The sequence below is a fragment of the Oncorhynchus kisutch genome, linkage group LG28 (assembly GCF_002021735.2).
Source record: "Oncorhynchus kisutch isolate 150728-3 linkage group LG28, Okis_V2, whole genome shotgun sequence".
NCBI lineage: Eukaryota > Metazoa > Chordata > Actinopteri > Salmoniformes > Salmonidae > Oncorhynchus > Oncorhynchus kisutch.
The window spans coordinates 22,632,337-22,654,858 of NC_034201.2; the positions used below are offsets into that span (position 1 = coordinate 22,632,337).

At 42.7% G+C, this 22,522-nt stretch overlaps 1 protein-coding gene across 3 annotated transcripts in view; it reads left to right on the forward strand.

Moving 5' to 3' along the window:
* The window catches only part of LOC109872642 (cytospin-B-like), a 171,800-nt gene that overhangs the window by 49,116 nt on the left and 100,162 nt on the right, over window positions 1-22,522 (forward strand). For all 3 annotated transcript variants that reach the window (XM_020463951.2, XM_020463953.2, XM_020463950.2), the window contains exons 2-3: window positions 2,361-2,549; window positions 4,490-4,625. In XM_020463951.2, coding sequence (XP_020319540.1) covers window positions 2,385-2,549; window positions 4,490-4,625 — 301 coding nt within the window. In that variant the 5' untranslated portion in view covers window positions 2,361-2,384. The remainder of the gene's footprint in view (window positions 1-2,360; window positions 2,550-4,489; window positions 4,626-22,522) is intronic.

The following is a 22,522-nucleotide window of genomic DNA, read 5'->3' on the forward strand; positions in this document are numbered from 1 at the left end:
GCACTTCCGGTTGGCACAGGAAGCTAAAAGTAAACACATATCCTCGTTGGGGTATGCTTTTCCAGAATCCTGAGTTTTAACTGACTGATTTACACAGGGTTGAATGCACTATTTCTATCAAACATCAGGTTGGGTATGGAAAAACACTTTTAGGGTGATTTTACCCACTTCCGGTTGCTTCAGGAAGCTTAGAATCGACACAGGAAGACCTCATATTGGCCTGATGGATTGTCATCGAACACAGGTTCATAAGGCATTATTAACCCACATAGGCTCTAGGTTGAATTTAGGGGAGCAGGCAATGTATTCCTATAAGGAGAGATGTCATTGTAATCTGTGAGATCAAAAAACCCTGATTTACTGTTAAGGGTTAATGCCACACGGTCAAGGTTGGGCTTGCACAGATCGGGAGGACCTCAGGAACGTACCTGAGGTCGAATTGTGCTTCTCACCCTAACGGTTCTCTCACTGTCACCCAAAAGCAAATGAAATTTAGGGCCAGGCTTAATTTTGGGCCTACTTTTTTCACGGTCGCTGCACTCAGAGCGAGCTACGGTCAAGCGGGGCATCTCGTTGAACTCGGCACGGCCTTGAGAATATGGTAATGCCATTGCAGGCTCTGTGTGTCTTTAAGCACCGCACTTTGTCACTCCATCCTTGCTGTGTGTGTGTGTGTGTGCGTGTGTGTGTGTGTGTGTGTGTGTGTGTGTGTGTGTGTGTGTGTGTGTGTGTGTGTGTGTGTGAGAGAGAGAGCTTTTCTTTGACATCTGTTGGGAGAAATGACTGATTTACAGTTCATGAGGGTTGCCTAATAACACATGAAGTTTTGAAAAAAATCAGACCTTTTTAACCCTTCGAAACAGCACCTATGACACCGTTTTAAGGCACTTCCGGTTTACAAAGGAAGCTGAAAGTGAACACATATCCTCCTTGGGGTAGGCACTTATAGAATATGGAGTTTTAAGTCTTTATGTTAAGAACTGACTTATTTGCAGAGGGTTGAATGAGTGTGTGTTATTTCAGAAAATCACAGAAATCTCGCATAGCTTGGAAACAATTCAAAAAGATTTGTCTGAACACGCTGCAACTGGATTTGTAACTTTTTACATTGTACGATTTCTCTTAAATTACGATAGATAAATGGCTGGTTCTTTTTTTATTGACACCATAGGTTCATTTACTTTGACGTGAAGCTGAAAAATTATTGCTCTATTTTAATTTTTGACCTTTAATCCCAGAAAAATGGCCATAACTCAAAAACCGTTGAGGCCTAGACGCCATCTTGTTCGGGGCCAACTGCCCATTATGCCAAACCTATGCTCAGTTTCGTCTTCGAAATCTTTTCCGATTAGGAGATAAGGCCACGTTGTGATTGGTGATGTTTTGTGCATTTGCAATAGGATTCCATTCGCCCTCTTGTGGGATTTACCGGGAGAGCGGGAAAAAATTATTACAATAATTATAAAACGGAAACCGAATGTCCGAGAGAGTTCGTTTGATGACTTCCTGGAAGATCCGGCCCTGCTGCACGGCCCTACGCCGTCCGCGAATTTTTGAAACTTTGTCAGACGTCTAGTAAGGGAACGTACATTTGCAATGTGGACTTTCTCACTAACCATATGGTGAATGTCAAAATGTTCTCTTAAGGTATGTCAGGGATGGTATTGTATTATTAACTTTTTTTGTGCTTCAAAATTAGATGTTATATGATTGAATTCCAATTTGCGTATTCCCCTAGTTAAGTCAATCCAAACCACCTACCACCAACTAGTGTGCTGTGATCTGGGTGTGTTGTGTTACATTTGATTTCCCAGTCCCAGTGGTGTCGAAGGATATCTGATTGGAGGATATCTGACAGGAGGCTGTGTTTTCTCAGTTCTGTAACCGGAAGTGTCCTGACCAGCGGGGGGCTGATCGTCTTACTTCCTCAGCTGCCCTCTCACTCTGCTCAGACTACCTACTGTTGACTTGTGTCTTGTATGTCATAGCACAGGCTGATATGCCATCAGTGGCAGCACCATATCCTCTAACCACCCCTTCACTCTGGACTCTCTCTTCTCTCAGATACATAGGCCCTTTCTCTTTACAACTGTACCAAATCTACCCAAGGTCTACTTGATTAGATGTAGGACTCTTTTCCTGTACATATTTTCCTGCACATTATTTTGATGTGGATCTGGAATACTATGTCTACTACTGAGGGCCATGTTTAATAGTTTTTATTGAAATAGGCTAAATAGAGTAAACCCGTACTGAAATGATTTAATTTAAACCAGCAGAGGTCATAATGACTGAAGCATTTTTGTCATATCCATGTATCCATAATAATATGTATACCCTGTTCTCTCTCTCTCTCGTAGGCTGCAGGTATAGCAGACAGAGCAATGCTGAAAGGGGGTTCCGCCAAGGTGGGGCTACCCAAGCCAGGGCTTCAAGAGAGGGCCAGGCAAGTCTCCCTCGCCCTCTCTACCACCACTTCCACCACAGCTACAGGCATCAAGACATCCAGGTCCTCCAACACCCTGGCCACAGACCTGCGCCTCAGCAGGGTGAGTTATACCAGACAGGAGATTAACTTCACACCACTGAACACACCCAACATCTCCTTAATGAATGGTGGGAGGTTGGAAGTGGGACAGGTGGGAGGGAGATGGGGGAAGTTACCACCCCTTTACTTTGTCTAAGAGCCACTCTGTTCATTTGGATAATTGATAATGTTCAATTGCATTAATCTACCTCTGCATCTCCTGCAGACACTCTGACCTCGGTTGGGTGTCACAAAGCATAGACTGACAACATATCTCACTATAGTACAGTATGAGTGGTATTACAATTTCATACTAGTAGATTGAGTAGTTTACTAGTAGTTTTCCAATTGGTAAGGTAATCTGTGGTTTCCCAATCCCTGACTGTGTCAAGCCTGCTCCCGCTCCTCCTCTATGGCGCTCGAGGGCACCAGGCAGCCCATCCTTACGCACACCTGTCATCTTCACTCATGCTGCCAAACATACCCTCGTAAAACTCTCGTTGGCTGGCCCTCGCTTCATACTCGTCGCCAAACCCACTGGCTACAGGTTGTCTACAAGTCTCTGCTAGGTAAAGCCCCGCCTTATCTCAGCTCGCTGGTCACCATAGCAGCACCCACTCGTAGCACACGCTCCAGCAGGTATATCTCACTGGTCACCCCCAAAACCAATTCCTCCTTTGGTCGCCTTTCCTTCCAGTTCTCTGCTGCCACTGACTGGAACGAACTGCAAAAATCACTGAAGCTGGAGATTCCCATCTCCCTCACTAGCTTTAAGACCTTATTTGATCTTATTTGCACTCACTGTATATAGACTTTGTTTTATTTTTCTACTGTATTATTGACTGTATGTTTTGTTCATTCCATGTGTAACTCTGTGTTGTTATATGTGTCGAACTGCTATGCTTTATCTTGGCCAGGTCGCAGTTGCAAATGAGAACTTGTTCTCAACTAGCTTACCTGGTTACATTTTTTTATTTATTTTATTTTTATTTCACCTTTATTTAACCAGGTAGGCTAGTTGAGAACAAGTTCTCATTTGCAACTGCGACCTGGCCAAGATAAAGCATAGCAGTGTGAACAGACAACACAGAGTTACACATGGATTAAACAATTAACAAGTCAATAACACAGTAGGAAAAAAAAGAGAGTCTATATACATTGTGTGCAAAAGGCATGAGGAGGTAGGCGAATAATTACAATTTTGCAGATTAACACTGGAGTGCTAAATGATCAGATGGTCATGTACAGGTAGAGATATTGGTGTGCAAAAAAGCAGAAAAGTAAATAAATATAAACAGTATGGGGATGAGGTAGGTAAAATTGGGTGGGCTATTTACCGATAGACTATGTACAGCTGCAGCGATCGGTTAGCTGCTCAGATAGCAGATGTTTGAAGTTGGTGAGGGAGATAAAAGTCTCCAACTTCAGCGATTTTTGCAATTCGTTCCAGTCACAGGCAGCAGAGAACTGGAACGAAAGGCGGCCAAATGAGGTGTTGGCTTTAGGGATGATCAGTGAGATACACCTGCTGGAGCGCGTGCTACGGGTGGGTGTTGCCATCGTGACCAGTGAACTGAGATAAGGCGGAGCTTTACCTAGCATGGACTTGTAGATGACCTAGAGCCAGTGGGTCTGGCGACGAATATGTAGTGAGGGCCAGCCGACTAGAGCATACAGGTCGCAGTGGTGGGTGGTATAAAGGTGAAATAAAAAATTGTTACCCGCATCAGCGCTTCATGGGACTCAACTGGAGTCTATTACTTTATTGATTGCCTCCTCTATATTTGTCACTTCCTCTGTTTCTTCGCCGTGTCTACATTAGTGTCGTTTTGTTCCCCCGTCCAGACGCTGTTCTTGTTTTGTTATATGTCCTTTTGTCCATTAAATCTTCACTCCCTGTACTTGCTTCTCGTCTCCCAGTGTCTGTCCTCACAGACTGTATGTTGTATGTGTGTCTTATAGCTGAAGAGAGCCAGTAGTGATGACACCCTGGCCAAGCCTGCCCTGGGGGCAGTAGCCACAGGCTCCCGAATGAAGAAGACTGTCACTACAGGGGCCATCTCTGACCTGGCCGACGCGAGACCTCGCAGCCTCTCAGGTAGGGGACCATAGACCATAGGGCTGGCAGTTAGCCTAGTGGTTAGAGTGTTGGGCCAGTAACCGAAAGGTTGCTGGATTAAATCGCCGAGCTGCCAAGGAAAAAACTGTTGTTCTGCACCTGAACAAGGCAGTTAACCTGCTGTTCCCAGGCCGTCATTGTAAATAAGAATTTGTTCTTAACTGACTTGCCTAAATAAAGGTACAATTTAAAAAATAGATCAGTACACACAGACAACACACACAAGACTCATCATAATTGTTTATGGTTAAATTCAAATGTATTATTTATGCAATGTATTCATAGTAAAATAACAACTTAATTTATCACATTTGATCTAATCTTATCTACTACTACTACTACAACAATGTAATTCAACATGGGTACCCAAGCCTTTCTCCTCTCTTCTTGTATGAGTCTATCTAGGGTCTCTTTCACTGTCACTCTGTAAAAGAGAAACCTGTGCCTCACCTCCTTGTACATGTCGACCAGGCGGCTCTGCTTCTGCTCAGGGAGGTGCTGGCTGTGCTCAAGGATCATAGCCATGTGTCTGAGCTGATACGTCCAGTACTGCTTGCACTGACAGAGACCCGGGCCGTTTGCCTCCATCTGTGCTATGCATGCCATTCATGGTCCAGCCTGTACATATTGCTGGATATACAGATGTAGGATCTTAATTTGATCACACTTTTGTAGTGTATTCAAGGTTTAAAAAGGCTTCTAAAGTTTGTAATTTCCACTTTAAATGTCAGACTTGATTTGCCCTAATGGAAAATGTATCAACCCCTACAAAAAAAATCCAATAATTATAATCCACATAATAGTTCACATTTTCTGTTGCTGCAGGATTATATTCCTGCCATAGCAAACTGGCTCAAATTAAGATCTGTGGCCTCCCGAGTGGTGCATTGATCTAAGGCACTGTATCGCAGTTCTAGTTCTGCCACTAGAGATTCTGGGTTTGAGGCCAGGCTCTGTCGCAGCCGGCCACGACCGGGAGACCGATGGGGTGGCACACAATTGGCCCAGCGTCGTCCGGGTTAGGGGAGGGTTTGACCGGCAGGGATGTCCTTGTCCCATCGCGCATTAGCGACTCCTGTGGCGGGCCGGGCGCAGTGCACGCTGACACGGTCGCCAGGTGTACGGTGTTTCCGCTGACACATTGGTGCAGCTGGCTTGGTTTGATTGTGTTTCGGGGCATTCACGACTCTCGACCTTTGGCTCTCCCGAGTCCGTACGGGAGTTGCAGCAATGAGACAAGACTGTAACTACCAATTGGATACCACGAAATTGGGGAGAAAAAGGGCTAAAAAAATAAAATAATTCAAAGTGGATCGATCATAGCAAAAGCAAATCAGACTTGTAGTCCTGGGGTTGTTGCCACCAAAACGGAGTTCCAATCAACATTTACGGCTAACTACTAAACATTCTAAACTTAAACATTCCATTGAAGTTGTTCTATTCAATTGTGATATCATCTTATTCAAATATCAGTGTATTCGTATGATTTAGAATCACCATGGAAATTAAATAGAATGGTTTTAAATCAACACGGACTCTGAGCAACAAACATTCAAAATTCAAACATTCTATCATGCTTGGTTTGATAGATGCGGTAAAAAAGTCAATGGATGCAGACCATTGACCAGATTGGCGCACATTCAACAAATCTGATCTAACTAAGTGGATAATTGTCAATCTGTCTTGATTTATGTGTTGTAGTAACAGACCCACAATGTGGTTACTTAAGTCTGATTTGGATATATTTGGCTGTTTTCACTGCATAAAATGTTGACGTTTTCAGGATTAGAAGAAGTGACTGCTAAATGCCAACTCCTGTTCATATACAGTGGGGCAAAAAAGTATTTAGTCAGCCACCAATTGTGCAAGTTCTCCCACTTAAAAAGATGAGACAGGCCTGTAATTTTCATCAGAGGTACACTTCAACTATGACAGATGACAGACAAAATTAGGAGAAAAAAATCCAGAAAATCACATTGTAGGATTTTTTATTTAGTTATTTGCAAATTATGGTGGAAAATAAGTATTTGGTCACCTACAAACAAGCAAGATTCTGGCTCTCACAGACCTGTAACTTCTTCTTTAAGAGGCTCCTCTGTCCTCCACTCGTTACCTGTATTAATGGCACCTGTTTGAACTTGTTATCAGTATAAAGGACACCTGTCCACAACTTCAAACAGTCACACTCCAAAATCCACTATGACCAAGACCAAAGAGCTGTCAAAGGACATCAGAAACAAAATTGTAGACCTGCACCAGGCTGGGAAGACTGAATCTGCAATAGGTAAGCAGCTTGGTTTGAAGAAATCAACTGTGGGAGCAATTATTAGGAAATGGAAGACATACAAGACCACTGATAATCTCCCTCGATCTGGGGCTCCATGCAAGATCTCACCCCGTGGGGTCAAAATGATCACAAGAACGGTGAGCAAATATCCCAGAACCACACGGGGGGACCTAGTGAATGACCTGAGCTGGGACCAAAGTAACAAAGCCTACCATCAGTAACACACTACGCCGCAGGGACTCAAATCCTTCAGTGCCAGACGTGTCCCCCTGCTTAAGCCAGTACATGTCCAGGCCCGTCTGAAGTTTGCTAGAGAGCATTTGGATGATCCAGAAGAAGATTGGGAGAATGTCATATGGTCAGATGAAACCAAAATATAATTTTTTGGTAAAAACACAACTCGTCGTGTTTGGAGGACAAAGAATGCTGAGTTGCATCCAAAGAACACCATACCTACTGTGAAGCATGGGGGTGGAAACATCATGTTTTTGGGATGTTTTTCTGCAAAGGGACCAGGACGACTGATCCGTGTAAAGGAAAGAATGAATGGGGCCATGTATCGTGAGATTTTGAGTGAAAACCTCCTTCCATCTGCAAGGGCATTGAAGATGAAACGTGGCTGGGTCTTTCAGCATGACAATGATCCCAAACACACCGCCCGGGCAACGAAGGAGTGGCTTCATAAGAAGCATTTCAAGGTCCTGGAGTAGCCTAGCCAGTTTCCAGATCTCAACCCCATAGAAAATCTTTGGAGGGAGTTGAAACATCACTGCTCTAGAGGAGATCTGCATGGAGGAATGGGCCAAAATACCAGCAACAGTGTGTGAAAAACTTGTGAAGACTTACAGAAAACGTTTGACCTCTGTCATTGCCAAAAAAGGGTATATAACAAAGTATTGAGATAAACTTTTGTTATTGACCAAATACTTATTTTCCACCATAATTTGCAAATAAATTCATTAAGAATCCTACAATGTGATTTTCTGGATTTTTTTCTTCTCATTTTGTCTGTCATAGTTGAAGTGTACCTATGATGAAAATTACAGGCCTCTCATCTTTTTAAGTGGGAGAACTTGCACAGTTGGTGGCTGACTAAATACTTTTTTGCCCCACTATAAGCTAGCATAGCTAGCATACAGAAATTGGTGATGTTGGTAAATCGTTTTTAACTGTAATGCAGTTGACTGGTGACGATGACATGAACACGTGTTGGATTTGACTTCTATACAGGCATTATACTCCGATTTCTACCTCAACAGTGTGAAGTACACGGAGACAGAAGGTATTCAGACCCCTTGACTTTTTCCACATTTTGTTACGTTACAGCCCTTTTCTAATATTAATTAAATTATTTTTCACCCTTATCAATCTAACACAATACCTGATAATGATGAAGCAAAAACAGGTTTGTAGAAAATTGAGCAAATGTATATAAAAAACTGAAATATCACATTTACATAAGTATTCAGACCCTTTACTCAGTACTTTTTTGAAGCACCTTTTACAGCGATTACGCTACAAACTTGACACACCTTTATTTGGGGAGTCTCTCCCATTCTTCCCTGCAGATCCTCTCAAGCTCTGTCAGGTTGGATGGGGAGCATCGCTGCACAGCTATTTTCAGGTTTCTCTCCAGAGATGTTTGATCGGGTTCAAGTCCGGGCTCTGGCTGGGTCACTCAAGAACATTCAGAGACTTGTCCCAAAGCCACTCCTGAGTTGTCTTGGCTGTGTGCCTAGGTTCATTGTCCTGTTGAAAGGTGAACCTTTGCCCCAGTCTGAGGTCCTGAGCACTCTGGAGCAGGATCTCTCTTTCATTTGCTACGTTCATCTTTCCCTCGATCCTAACAAGTCTCCCAGTCCCTGCTGTTGAAAAACATTGTTACAGCATGATGCTGCCACCACCATGCTTCACCGTAGGGATGGTGCCAGGTTTCCTCCAGACGTGACACTTGGCATTTAGGCCAAAGAGTTCAATCTTGGTTTCATCAGACCAGAGAATCTTGTTTCTCATTGTCTGAGAGTCCTTTAGGTGCCTTTTGGCAAACTCCAAGCGGGCGTCATGTGCCTTTTACTGAGGAGTTGCTTCCGTCTGGCAAGGCTACCATAAAGGCCTGATTGGTGCAGTGCTGCAGAGATGGTTGTCCTTCTGGAAGTTTCTCACATCTCCACAGAGGAACTCTGGAGCTCTTTCAGAGTGACCATCGGGTTCTTGGTCACCTCACTGACCAAGGCCCTTCTCCCCCGATTGCTCAGCTTGGCTGGGCGGCCAGCTGTAGGAAGAGTTTTGGTGGTTCAAACTTCTTCCCTTTAAAAATGATGGAGACTTCTGTGTTCTTGGGGATCTTCAATGCTGCAGACATTTTTTGGTACCATTCCCCAGACCTGTGCCTTGACACAATCATGTCTCGGAGCTCTACAGACAATTATTTTGACCTCATGGCTTGGTTTTTGCTCTGACATGCACTGTCAACTGTGGGACCTTATATAGACAGGTGTGTGCCTTTCCAAATCATGTCCAATCAATTGAATTTACCACAGGTGGACTCCAATCAATTTGTAGAAACATCTCAAGGATGATCAATGGGAACAGGATGCACCTGAGCTCAGTTTCGAGTCTCATAGCAAAGGGTCTGAATACTTATGTAAATAAGGTATTTCTGTTTTTTATTTGTAATAAATTAGCAACATTTTCTAAACCTGTTTTCGCTTTGTCATTACAGGGTATTATGTATTTAATACATTTTAGAATAAGGCTAAAACATAACAACATGTGGGAAAAGGGAAGGTGTCTGAATAGTTTCTGAATGCACTGTAAACAATAGCCTAAATGTATGGTACTTTTGCTGGGGAGCAATGAGGAGATTTGAGATCTTTCCCCCATGGCCCTTTTCCCCATGAGTTTCCATGGCAATTCCATTGTTTTGGTCGAGTTCGATTTACCTCTTTACCCCATCTATTGTTGATATTGCACCACACACACTCACAATCACAGTTCCCTTTTACTTCCTCTTTTATTGTTAACCTTATAAAACAATTTTCCACCTGAAAATAAAATTTCAACTCTGGGTCCTTCCTACATAGAGTAAATGAATGGCCAAGTATCAATATTATTCTGATATATCACTGCTTCCTATCAAATATTGTAGTTGGCTTCTTATATGCTCAGTCGCCTGTCTGTGTGAAATAATCACACACAGTGCGGTGACGTACAGGTCAAACGTTTGGACACTCATTCAAGGGTTTTTCTTTATTGTTACTATTTTCTGCATTGTAAGGAGCAATAGTGAAGACGTTAAAACTATGAAATAGCACATATGGAATTATGTAGTAACCAAAAAAGTGTTAAACAAATCAAAACAGATTTTAGATTCTTCAAAGTAGCTACCATTTGACTTGATGACAGCTTTGCACACTCTTGGCATCCTCTCACCAGCTTCACCTGGAATGTTTTTCCATCAGTATTGAAGCAGTTCCCACATATGCTGAGCACTTGTTGGCTGCTTTTCCTTCACTCTGCAGTCCAACTCATCCCAAACCATCTCAATTGGGTTAAGGTTGGGTGATTGTGGAGGCCAGGTCATCTGATGCAGAACTCCATCACTCTCCTTGATCAAATAGCCTTTACACAGTCTGGAGGTGTGTTGGGTCATTGTCCTGTTGAAAAACAAATGATAGTCCCACTAAGCGCAAACCAGAATGCTGTGGTAGCCATGCTGGTTAAGTGTGCCTTGAATTCTAGATAAATCAGTGACAGTGTCACAAGCAAAATACCCTAACACCATCACACCTCCTACTCCATGCTTCACGGTGGGAAACACACATGCGGAGATCATCTGTTCACCTACTCTGCATCTCCCAAAGACCCAGCGGTTGGAACCAAAAATCTCAAATTTGGACTCATCAGACCAAAGGACAAATTTCTACCGGTCTAATGTGCATTGCTTGTGTTTCTTGGCCCATGCAAGTCTCTTCTTCTTATTGGTGTCGTTTAGTAGTGGTTTCTTTGCAGCAATTCGATCATGAAGGCCGGATTCACACAGTCTCCTCTGAATAGTTGATGTTGAGATGTGTCTGTTACTTGAACTCTGAAGCATTTATTTGGGCTGCAATTTCTGAGGATGGTAACTCTAATGGACTTATCTTCTGCAGCAGAGGTAACTCTGGGTCTTCTTTTCCAAGGCGGTCCTCATGAGAGCCAGTTTCATTATTTTTTTTTGTGTGTTTTTTTCACCTTTATTTAACCAGGTAGGCTAGTTGAGAACAAGTTCTCATTTGCAACTGCGACCTGGCCAAGATAAGGCGCTTGATGGTTTTTGCGACTGCACTTGAAGAGACTGTATCAGGCAAGGGTCAAAACTGGGAGGACTAGAAAAACAGAGATAAGGAAAAAGCAGGCGCACGGAAAAACACGCTGGTTGATTTGACAAGACGAACTGGCAACAGACAAACAGAGAACACAGGAATAAATACCCAGTGACTAATGGGGAAAACAGGTGACACCTGAAGATGGGTGGAGACAATCATAAAGGCAGGTGAAAAAGATCAGGGTGTGACACTTACAGATAATTGTATATGTGGGGTACAGAGATGAGGTAGCCATTCAAAAATAATTTTAAACACTATTATTGTACACAGAGTGAGTCCATGCAACTTATGTGACTTCTTAAGCAAATTTGTACTCCTGACCTTATTTAGGCTTGCCATATCAAAAGGGTTGAATACTTATTGACTCAAGACATTTCAGCTTTTCATTTTTAAGTCATTTGTCAAATTAAAACATAATTACACTTTGACATTATGGAGTATTGTGTGTAGGCTACTGAAAAAAAATCTAAATTTAAACCATTTTAAATTCAGGCTGTAACACTAAAAAATGGGGAAAAGATCAAGGGTGTGAATACTTTCTGAGGGCATGGGGTTATAGGGTGAAATGTCCCCTGATGGACACTAGAGGGCCATAGATCATCACTCTGATTTGCCTAACTGCTCAAGGTCCAGAACACAAGCCGCCACTTTCCCCGAAATCCCCTCTTTATTTTCCATAACTGTTCTGTGTCTCGCTGGCCTGTTGGGATGCAGGTAGTTGTCTTATGACTCTTAATGTTTCTGGGGCAAAACCTGAGTGGACATTCTTATCGTCTGCCCCTCTAACAACCCCTGATTAGCTCTCTGAACTGTGGCCATTTGTTCTGTCATGATACAGAAATTAGGACTTATTTTTCAATAGCAGCTATAATGGACAGGGAAAGAATGCTCATCATTGTTCTCTTTTGAGAGATTTTAATTATTTTGATGTTTTACTGTTCGTGTGTGCGTGCGTGTGCGTGTGCGTGTGTGTGTGTGTGTGTGTGTGTGTGTGTGTGTGTGTTAGGGATTGTCAGTCAGTCACATGGGTGAAAATGAGGCGCTGGAACAAAAGAACACCCAGTGCTCAGTATGTTTGACTGAGTTGACTGTGTTTGAACCTCAACAACAACCTCAGCAAATTAACCCGATACTCTGTCATTGTGACAGTATAATACTGTAACTGTATCACACTTTCACCCACAGGACACATACTGGACACATCAATCATGAAGATAGATCTCTCAATTACAGCAGTCATCCATTTTAGGCTGCATTTTCTAAACATTTTGGCTATTTTACTTTGCTCAGACTTTTGTTCATCACACAGTTAAACCAGGCTCCACTCCTCTAATTAATTTGTGTGAATAACAAACTAAACACTTTGGCCTAGCTGTTATATAAACCCTGTCTGTGTTTTGACTGAACTAAGCATAAGGTCTTTGAAAGTAGAATTAAAAAGTGGAATGTTTGATTGTTTACAGGGTCCCAGTCTGAAGTATGTTGTTGCTGCTGATGCTGCGTCAGAGGAGGTTACTTCTTTATACAGCCTGTTGTTGTTTAGTCTGCTGCCTGTCTGTCTTTGCTGCTGTTTTTGCTTGGCTAGCTGCTCATTTCAACAGAAAACGTGTAGGTGCGTGTGCATGTGCTGTGCCTACCCTCCAGTGTGGGTGTGGCTGGCCAGGCAGGGCATAACTGAATTAACTGAGCAATATTTAGTCTTACAATGTGGAGGAATGCTGTGCTATTTCATGGGTTTGGCAGCATTGTGTGTGAATACCACTGAATAGGGTGGAGCAGCCAGGGGCTGATCACACTAGGCCTACTTTAACTATCTCTGATTGACTGGCTGACTTTACCTCAGGTTAAGGTTGGTAGAACTCAGTAGACTTGTTTTTCTGCCTCAGCTCTAGCTGTTCCTACTGTACTGTATACAGGGGCAAAAAATATACGGTGGGGCAAAAAAGTATTTAGTCAGCCACCAATTGTGCAAGTTCTCCCACCTAAAAAGATGAGAGAGGCCTGTAATTTTCATCATAGCTACACTTCAACTATGACAGATAAAATTAGAAGAAAAAAATCCAGAAAATCGCATTGTAATTTATTTGCAAATTATGGTGGAAAAGAAGTATTTGGTCAATAACAAAAGTTTCTCAATACTTTGTTATATACCCTTTGTTGGCAATGACAGAGGTCAAACGTTTTCTGTAAGTCTTCACAAGGTTTTCAACTCCCTCCAAAGATTTTCTATGGGGTTGAGATCTGGAGACTGGCTAGGCCACTCCAGGACCTTGAAATGCTTCTTACAAAGCCACTCCTTCATTGCCCGGGCGGTGTGTTTGGGATCATTGTCATGCTGAAAGACCCAGCCACGTTTCATCTTCAATGCCCTTGCTGATGGAAGGAGGTTTTCACTTAAAATCTCACGATACATGGCCCATTTTTTTTAACCTTTATTTAACTAGGCAAGTCAGTTAAGAACAAATTCATTCTTTCCTTTACACGGATCAGTCATCCTGGTCCCTTTGCAGAAAAACAGCCCATGATGTTTCCACCCCCATGCTTCACAGTAGGTATGGTGTTCTTTGGATGCAACTCAGCATTCTTTGTCCTCCAAACACGACGAGTTGAGTTTTTACCAAAAAGTTCAATTTTGGTTTCATCTGACCATATGTCATTCTCCCAATCATCTTCTGGATCAGCCAAATGCTCTCTAGCAAACTTCAGACGGGCCTGGACATGTACTGGCTTAAGCAGGGGGACACGTCTGGCACTGCAGGATTTGAGTCCCTGGCGGCGTAGTGTGTTACTGATGGTAGGCTTTGTTACTTTGGTCCCAGCTCTCTGCAGGTCATTCACTAGGTCCCCCCGTGTGGTTCTGGGATATTTGCTCACCGTTCTTGTGATCATTTTGACCCCACGGGGTGAGATCTTGCATGGAGCTCCAGATCGAGGGAGATTATCAGTGGTCTTGTATGTCTTCCATTTCCTAATAATTGCTCCCACAGTTGATTTCTTCAAATCAAGCTGCTTACCTATTGCAGATTCAGTCTTCCCAGCCTGGTGCAGGACTACAAGTTTGTTTCTGGTGTCCTTTGACAGCTCTTTGGTCTTGGTCATAGTGGAGTTTGGAGTGTGACTGTTTGAGGTTGTGGACAGGTGTCTTTTATACTGATAACAAGTTCAAACAGGTGCCATTAATACAGGTAACGAGTGGAGGACAGAGGAGCCTCTTAAAGAAGAAGTTACAGGTCTGTGAGAGCCAGAAATCTTGCTTGTTTGTAGGTGACCAAATACTTATTTTCCACCATAATTTGCAAATAAATTCATTAAAAATCCTACAATGTGATTTTCTGGATTTTTTTTTCTCATTTTGACTGTCATAGTTGAAGTGTACCTATGTGGAAAATTACAGGCCTCTCTCATCTTTTTAAGTGGGAGAACTTGCACAATTGGTGGCTGACTAAATACTTTTTTGCCCCACTGTATAATGATGAATCCCGTTAGGTCACGCTTGCCTCTTTGTCTGTGATGAATACCTGGACCGAATACCTGGACATACAGTACCAGTCAAAAGTTTGGACACACCTACTCATTCAAGGGTTTTTCTTTATTTTTACTATTTTCTACATTGTAGAATAATAGTAAAGACATCAAAACTTTGATATAACACATATTGAATCATTTGTTTTACATCCCAAAAGTGTTTAACAAATCAAAATAGATTTTAGATTCTTCATAGTAGTCACCCTTTGGCTTGATGACAGCTTTGCACACTCTTGGCATTCTCTCAACCAGCTTCACCTGGAATGCTTTTCCAACCGTTTTAAAGGAGTTACCACAAATGCTGAGCACTTGTTGACTGCTTTTCCTTCACTTTGTGGTCCAACTCATCCCAAACCATCTCAATTTGGTTGAGGTCGGGTGATTGTGGAGGCGAGGTCATCTGATGCAGCACTCCATCACTCTCCTTATTGGTCAAATAGCCCTTACACAGCTTGGAGGGTGTCCTGTTGAAAAACAAGTGATAGTCCCACTAAGCACAAAGCAGATGGGATGGCGTATTGCTGTAGAATGCTGTGGTAGCCATGATGGTTAAGTGTGCGTTGAATTCTAAATAACTCACAGTGTCACCAGCAAAGCACTGTCACACCTCCTCCTCCATGCTTCACGGTTGGAACCACACAAGCGGATATCATCCGTTCACCTTCTCTGCGTCTCACAAAGACATGGCAGTTGGAACCAAAAATCTCAAATTTGGATTCATCAGACCAAAGGACAGATTTCTAATGTCCATTGCTCGTGTTTCTTGGCCCAAGCAAGTCTCTTCTTCTTATTGGTGTACTTTAGTAGCAATTCAACCATGAAGTTCTGATTCACGCAGTCTCCTCTGAACAGTTGATGTTGAGATGTGTCTGTTACTTGAACTATCTATATGAAGCATTTATTTGGGCTGCAAGCTGAGGTGCAGTTAATTGCTCATTTGGAAACTGGTAACTCTAATGAACTTATCCTCTGCAGCAAAGATAACTCTGGGTCTTCCTTTCCTGTTGCGGTCCTCATGAGAGCCAGTTTCATCATAGCGCTTGATGGTTTTTGTGACTAAACTTGAAGAAACTTTCAAAGTTCTTGAAATGTTCCCGCATTGACTGACCTTCATGTCTTAAAGTAATGATGGACTGTCGTTCCTCTATGCTTATTTGAACTGTTCTTGCCATAATATGGACTTGGTCTTTTACCAAATAGGGCTATCTTCTGTATACCAACCCCACCTTGTCAAAACACAACTGATTGGCTGAAACGCATTAAGAAGGAAAGAAATTCCACAAATTAACTTTTAACGAGGCGCACCTGTTAATTGAAATGCATTCCATGTGACTACCTCATGAAGCTGGTTGAGAGAATGCTAAGAGTGTGCAAAGCTGTCAGCAAGGCAAATAGTGGCTACTTTGAAGTATATCTCATATAAAATATTTGTGGTTAACATATTTTTGGTTAATACATGATTCCATATGTGTTATTTCATAGTTTTGATGTATTCACTATTATTCTACAATATAGAAAATAGTAAAAATAAAGAAAAACCCTTGAATAAGTAGGTGTGTGCAAACTTTTGACTGGTACTGTGTATGACCAAGGACATTCCAGATTTCTGCTAGTGATGAATTGTTGGTAGGCCTAACCATCAGTTTGGTTCTGTTTTGAATCAGCTGTGTCAGTAGTATATTTGTGAAGAATAGCTTCATCCAACAAACCTCAACAAATAGTAGGCCTACAGTTAGTATTTGACGGACATAGATTTGTGTACAGTAACCATATTGTCTTAGCATTTCCCTTTTAAAATCCCACTGTGGTAGCAGACTAGCAGTGTTTGTTTATCGAGCCCCATCCACACAGTGTTTGCTAATTGCTAATTCACATCTCTCTTTAGTTCTGTTGTATGGAGGAAAACATTTGTTTTCTCCATTTAACAAAGGGCTTCTGGGAGCTGAGTGAAAGTGTGAAACCAAGCAAAAAGTGTTGTGCAGAATATAATTCTCAAGTTGTCACACAATGAATCCCTGATTGGCTTTTAAATGTATCAAGGAGCTTTAATTAAATAATTTTGTTTTGAAGGTTTTCACACCACAGGATAGAAATTAGATTTGTATATTTTGTGTCCTGCCTGTATAATGTTTTAATTGTGCAACTTCCTAAATAATTCCTTACTATTCAGCTTCCAGTCCAATGTTAGAGGGACGGATTTGTTTAGATTAACACTTGAAAAGCACTCTGCAGCTTAAGGATGAGTGCACCGAGTACACTTAGCCTTGTTATGTAATCGCAAGCTGCACCAGTCTATTCCCCCAGGAAAAGATGTTGTAGTCAAAATAAGCTAAGTTGGCCTTTATATAAAGGTTGTTTTGCACCCTTATCTCTTTTAGATAAAAAGCAGCAGTGTGAGAGATGTTGTATTCTCCAGAGACAGATGGGGTATTTTTTTTTACCCACAGGGATTTCATGTTTGAGTTTGTACTTGCATCAACCAAACCGAATCGTTTATGTGTCCAACAGGGAAAAGACAGAGGATTTCAGCTGACTAGTGCCCTAACATACTTAATTAGTGGGTAGAAGACATTCACTGCACTTACAGTGCCTTGCGAAAGTATTTGGCCCCCTTGAACTTTGCGACCTTTTGCCACATTTCAGGCTTCAAACATAAAGATATAAAACTGTATTTTTTTGTGAAGAATCAACAACAAGTGGGACACAATCATGAAGTGGAACGACATTTATTGGATATTTCAAACTTTTTTAACAAATCAAAAACTGAAAAATTGGGCGTGCAAAATTATTCAGCCCCAGCTGTAAGTCGCTTGGGGTATGTCTCTATCAGTTTTGCACATTGAGAGACTGAAATGTTTTCCCATTCCTCCTTGCAAAACAGCTCGAGCTCAGTGAGGTTGGATGGAGAGCATTTGTGAACAGCAGTTTTCAGTTCTTTCCACAGATTCTCGATTGGATTCAGGTCTGGACTTTGACTTGGCCATTCTAACACCTGGATATGTTTATTTTTGAACCATTCCATTGTAGATTTTGCTTTATGTTTTGGATCATTGTCTTGTTGGAAGACAAATCTCCATCCCAGTCTAAGGTCTTTTGCAGACTCCATCAGGTTTTCTTCCAAAATGGTCCTGTATTTGGCTCCATCCATCTTCCCATAAATTTTAACCATCTTCCCTGTCCCTGCTGAAGAAAAGCAGGCCCAAACCATGATGCTGCCACCACCATGTTTGACAGTGGGGATGGTGTGTTCAGGGTGATGAGCTGTGTTGCTTTTACGCCAAACATAACGTTTTGCATTGTTGCCAAAAAGTTCAATTTAGGTTTCATCTGACCAGAGCACCTTCTTCCACATGTTTGGTGTGTCTCCCAGGTGGCTTGTGGCAAACTTTAAACAACACTTTTTATGGATATCTTTAAGAAATGGCTTTCTTCTTGCCACTCTTCCATAAAGGCCAGATTTGTGCAATATACGACTGATTGTTGTCCTATGGACAGAGTCTCCCACCTCAGCTGTAGATCTCTGCAGAGTGATCATGGGCCTCTTGGCTGCATCTCTGATCAGTCTTCTCCTTGTATGAGCTGAAAGTTTAGAGGGACGGCCAGGTCTTGGTAGATTTGCAGTGGTCTGATACTCCTTCCATCTCAATATTATCGCTTGCACAGTACTCCTTGGGATGTTTAAAGCTTGGGAAATCTTTTTGTATCCAAATCCGTCTTTAAACTTCTTCACAACAGTATCTCGGACCTGCCTGGTGTGTTCCTTGTTCTTCATGATGCTCTCTGCGCTTTTAACGGACCTCTGAGACTATCACAGTGCAGGTGCATTTATACGGAGACTTGATTACACACAGGTGGATTGTATTTATCATCATTAGTCATTTGGGTCAACATTGGATCATTCAGAGATCCTCACTGAACTTCTGGAGAGAGTTTGCTGCACTGAAAGTAAAGGGGCTGAATAATTTTGCACGCCCAATTTTTCAGTTTTTGATTTGTTAAAAAAGTTTGAAATATCCAATAAATGTCGTTCCACTTCATGATTGTGTCCCACTTGTTGTTGATTCTTCACAAAAAAATACAGTTTTATATCTTTATGTTTGAAGCCTGAAATGTGGCAAAAGGTCGCAAAGTTCAAGGGGGACGAATACTTTCGCAAGGCACTGTAGCTAACTCAGAGATAGACCAACATGGCTGAATAGAGATTGAGAAAGAGTCATCATGTTATTGGCTACATTGTATAGCTGGGGATGATAAACTGAAAATTATAGACACCGACCATACAGATGACTTATCGCAGGCAGAGATGTGGTATAGAAATGTGAAGTTTGAAATGAAATAAGTTTGCTAATATGGGTGATTGTTAATGATTGATTGCTACAACCATCAAAGTAGTAGTAGTAAGAGTTTAAAGGATCATTTAAAACACTGTGGTGCACATTAATGTTATAAACGTATCACTCTGTTTATTCATCAATTCAGGCAATGTATTGCAATATGGATTTTTGTCCATATCGCCTAGCTCCACTACATTGGCTATAGCATGAGCTATAGCATGACTATTATCCAGTCTAACAATCACTCAAGTCAACAACTAGAATGGACCTATCATGAGCACATGCTTAGCATACTCCACCCAGCAGGCTGTATTGTGTTGTGTTCTGTGTGTCTATGTCTATCTGCCTCCTCCACACCAGTGAGTACCTGTTGAGACAGATTAACCTGACAGTCAGTGGACAGGTCAGACAGGTCTGAAGAAAAAATCCCATTAGGCATGATCATGTGATGAAGGAGTGTTAACCTAGTCAACCATGTATACAACCTGGGTTGACAGTTGAGGCCTACATAATGGTTATGATATAATGATGGTGGTTGAAAGGAACCCAAGCAAAAGGATGTTGATTGACACACCTTGGCTGTTTCTCAATATGCATACTGCCTTGCTCCACACTCATGCTTCGAATGCATTCTCCGACAACGTTCTCTTGAGTAAGTTCTTGTGAGGACGAGAGTGTGGAGAATGCATAAAACATTACATTTGATAAGCACCCTACTGTATTACCTCAATCTTCACCTCCCCATTCACTGAACCTTCTTCCAGCCAGGACAGTGGCAACAATAGATGAAACAAGATATATGTTACGGAGTCTAGTTGATAGGTAATCGACTAGCCGGACTGTTCCACGGACTACGGTTGTAGGGAATTGTACAATGCACAAACAAGGCTATTGAACCTGACATTGGTGTCTGTCTTTATTCCTTTATCCAACATATCATACAGAAACATGGTGTCAGAAGTGGCTCGGAAAACACACGTTTGTTATTTTTGTAGCTAAGTACAGTATAGGCGCAGTTATAGGCGCAAAAGGCGTACAGCATCTCATCGGCTTTGCAAACTATCTTGCAAAGTTCATGCCACACCTATCAGTAGTCTGTGAGCCTCTGCGCCGGTTGCTAGACAAAGACACACCATGGCACTGGCTACCCAAGCACAAGGCCGCAGTGCAGGAGATGAAATCTCTGGCTTCATCCATGCCAGTGTTGCGCTACTACGACGTCATGAAGCCTGTCACAATCCAGAGCGACTCCAGCCAAAGTGGACTTGGATGTTGCCTTATGCAGGAAGGCCAGCCCGTTGCGTTTGCCTCGAGAGCGCTCACCCCCACCGAACAAAACTATGCACAAATTGAGAAAGAGTGCCCCAGCATCGTCTTCTCCTGCCAGTGATTCCATCACTACTTATATGGGCGAGACCTGGTCATCGCTGAAACTGACCACAAACCACTCATTGCCATATTCAGTAAACCTCTCCTCAACGCGCCCAAGAGGCTTCAAAGCATGCTCCTGACTCTGCAAAACTACAGCCTGAAGGTAATTTACAAGCCAGGACCAGAGATGTACATCAGCGACACACTGAGCAGGGCAACAACACAATGTACAGTGCACAATGCACTGTCTATCAGCGGCAGGCCATCTGTTTGCTACAGCAGGAACAACAAGATGTTCAACAGATCAATCAGGCAGACTACTTAAACGTCACAGATCACCGCCTAGCCCAGATAAGGCAACACACTGACAAGGACGAACACCTACAGTCACTGAAGTCCATGGCTCTCGCAGGTTGGCCATACCTGAAAGAGGAGACACCTTTCACAGTGAGAGAATACTGGACCTTTCGAGATGAGATCAGCGTGCAAAATGGCATCTTGTTCAGAGGTCAGAAGGTCATTATTCCCAAATCACTACGTCCAGAGATGCTTACCCGCATACACTCCAGTCACGTTGGAGGTGACGCATGCTACCGCCAGGCTCGTGAAACATTATACTGGCCAAACATGCAAGCAGAAATTAAAGACTTTGTCAGCAACTGTACCACATGCAACGAGTACGCAAAAGGAAACCATGATGTCACACGAACTGCCCACAAGGGCCTGGCAAATCGTCAGCATGGACTTATTCAGCCACAGACAAAAGGACTATCTTCTCATCGTTGATCACTACTCTGACTTTTGGGAAATTGAACTGCTCCCTGACTTGTCTGCAGAGACGGCCATAAAGCGCTGCAAGGCGCAGTTTGCAAGGCAAGGTCAGCCTGACAAGGTAATCACGGACAATGGCCCACAATTCACTGCACAGTTCAAGCGTTTCGCCTCAGAATGGGAGTTTGACCCTGTGACCTCTCCAAGACACCCAAAAGCAAATGGCAAGGCAGAATCAGCTGTCAAGATTGCAAAAAACTTGTTAAGCAGGGCCTTGCGCGACAGCAACGACGACCCATGGAAAGCGATCTTACAGCGGAGGAACACACCCACCGAAAACATGGACAGCAGCCCAGCACAACGCCTTCTGTCCAGACGTCTGAAGACTACCATCCCCGTAGCTAACAAGCTACTTGAGCCCTGCGTCATGGTTGGCGTCACGGACAAACCGCTTCTACGACCGGACTGCTCGAGACCTACCAGAGCTGGAGGTGGGTGAAACGATAAGGATGAAACCGCTGCCGGGAGACCACACAGGACTTTGGAGGCTGGGCACATGCCTGCAGAGAGTTGCACCACGTTCTTACCTGGTGGATGTTGGTGGCTCCCTCTATCGTCACAATCGGATGGATCTGCGCGTAGCAGAGCAGACAAACCAGAACACGCCATACACTCACCTACATGAGCTGGATCACAGTCCAGGCCTAAGGGAAAGGGGCGCAGAATTGAGACATGGGCCAACTGAAGGTGAGGCTTCTACCCCACCAAGCTCTCCAGCTCGTGCCCCTAATCCTACCCCTGTCAGAGCCAATACTTACTCACGGGTGGGTCGGCTGTGCAAGCCACCGGACAGGCTTACTCTGTAAGCAAGGGACTGTTAACTTGCCCTCGGTTAATTAAAATATATATTTTGTCTTAAATAATTAAATTAAATTAAAAAAGGATGACAACTGAAGTAAAAAGAAAATGTTATGCTTTTTCTATTGTTATGACCTGACTGTCTTTCAGCCAGGCCACTGGCAATAGAGACAAAACAAGATATACACAAAGCAACCATTTAAATTCATAACAATCAGCTAGCTATATCAGCTAGCTATATATGTTTCCTGTTACACTCCTTGCTTATGGCATAGACTGCAGACCAAATTTAAACTTGAGACTCTTGTTCCCCTTGCCCGTTTTAAATATTTATTGGAGGATTTGTATTTTTGTATTGCTTGT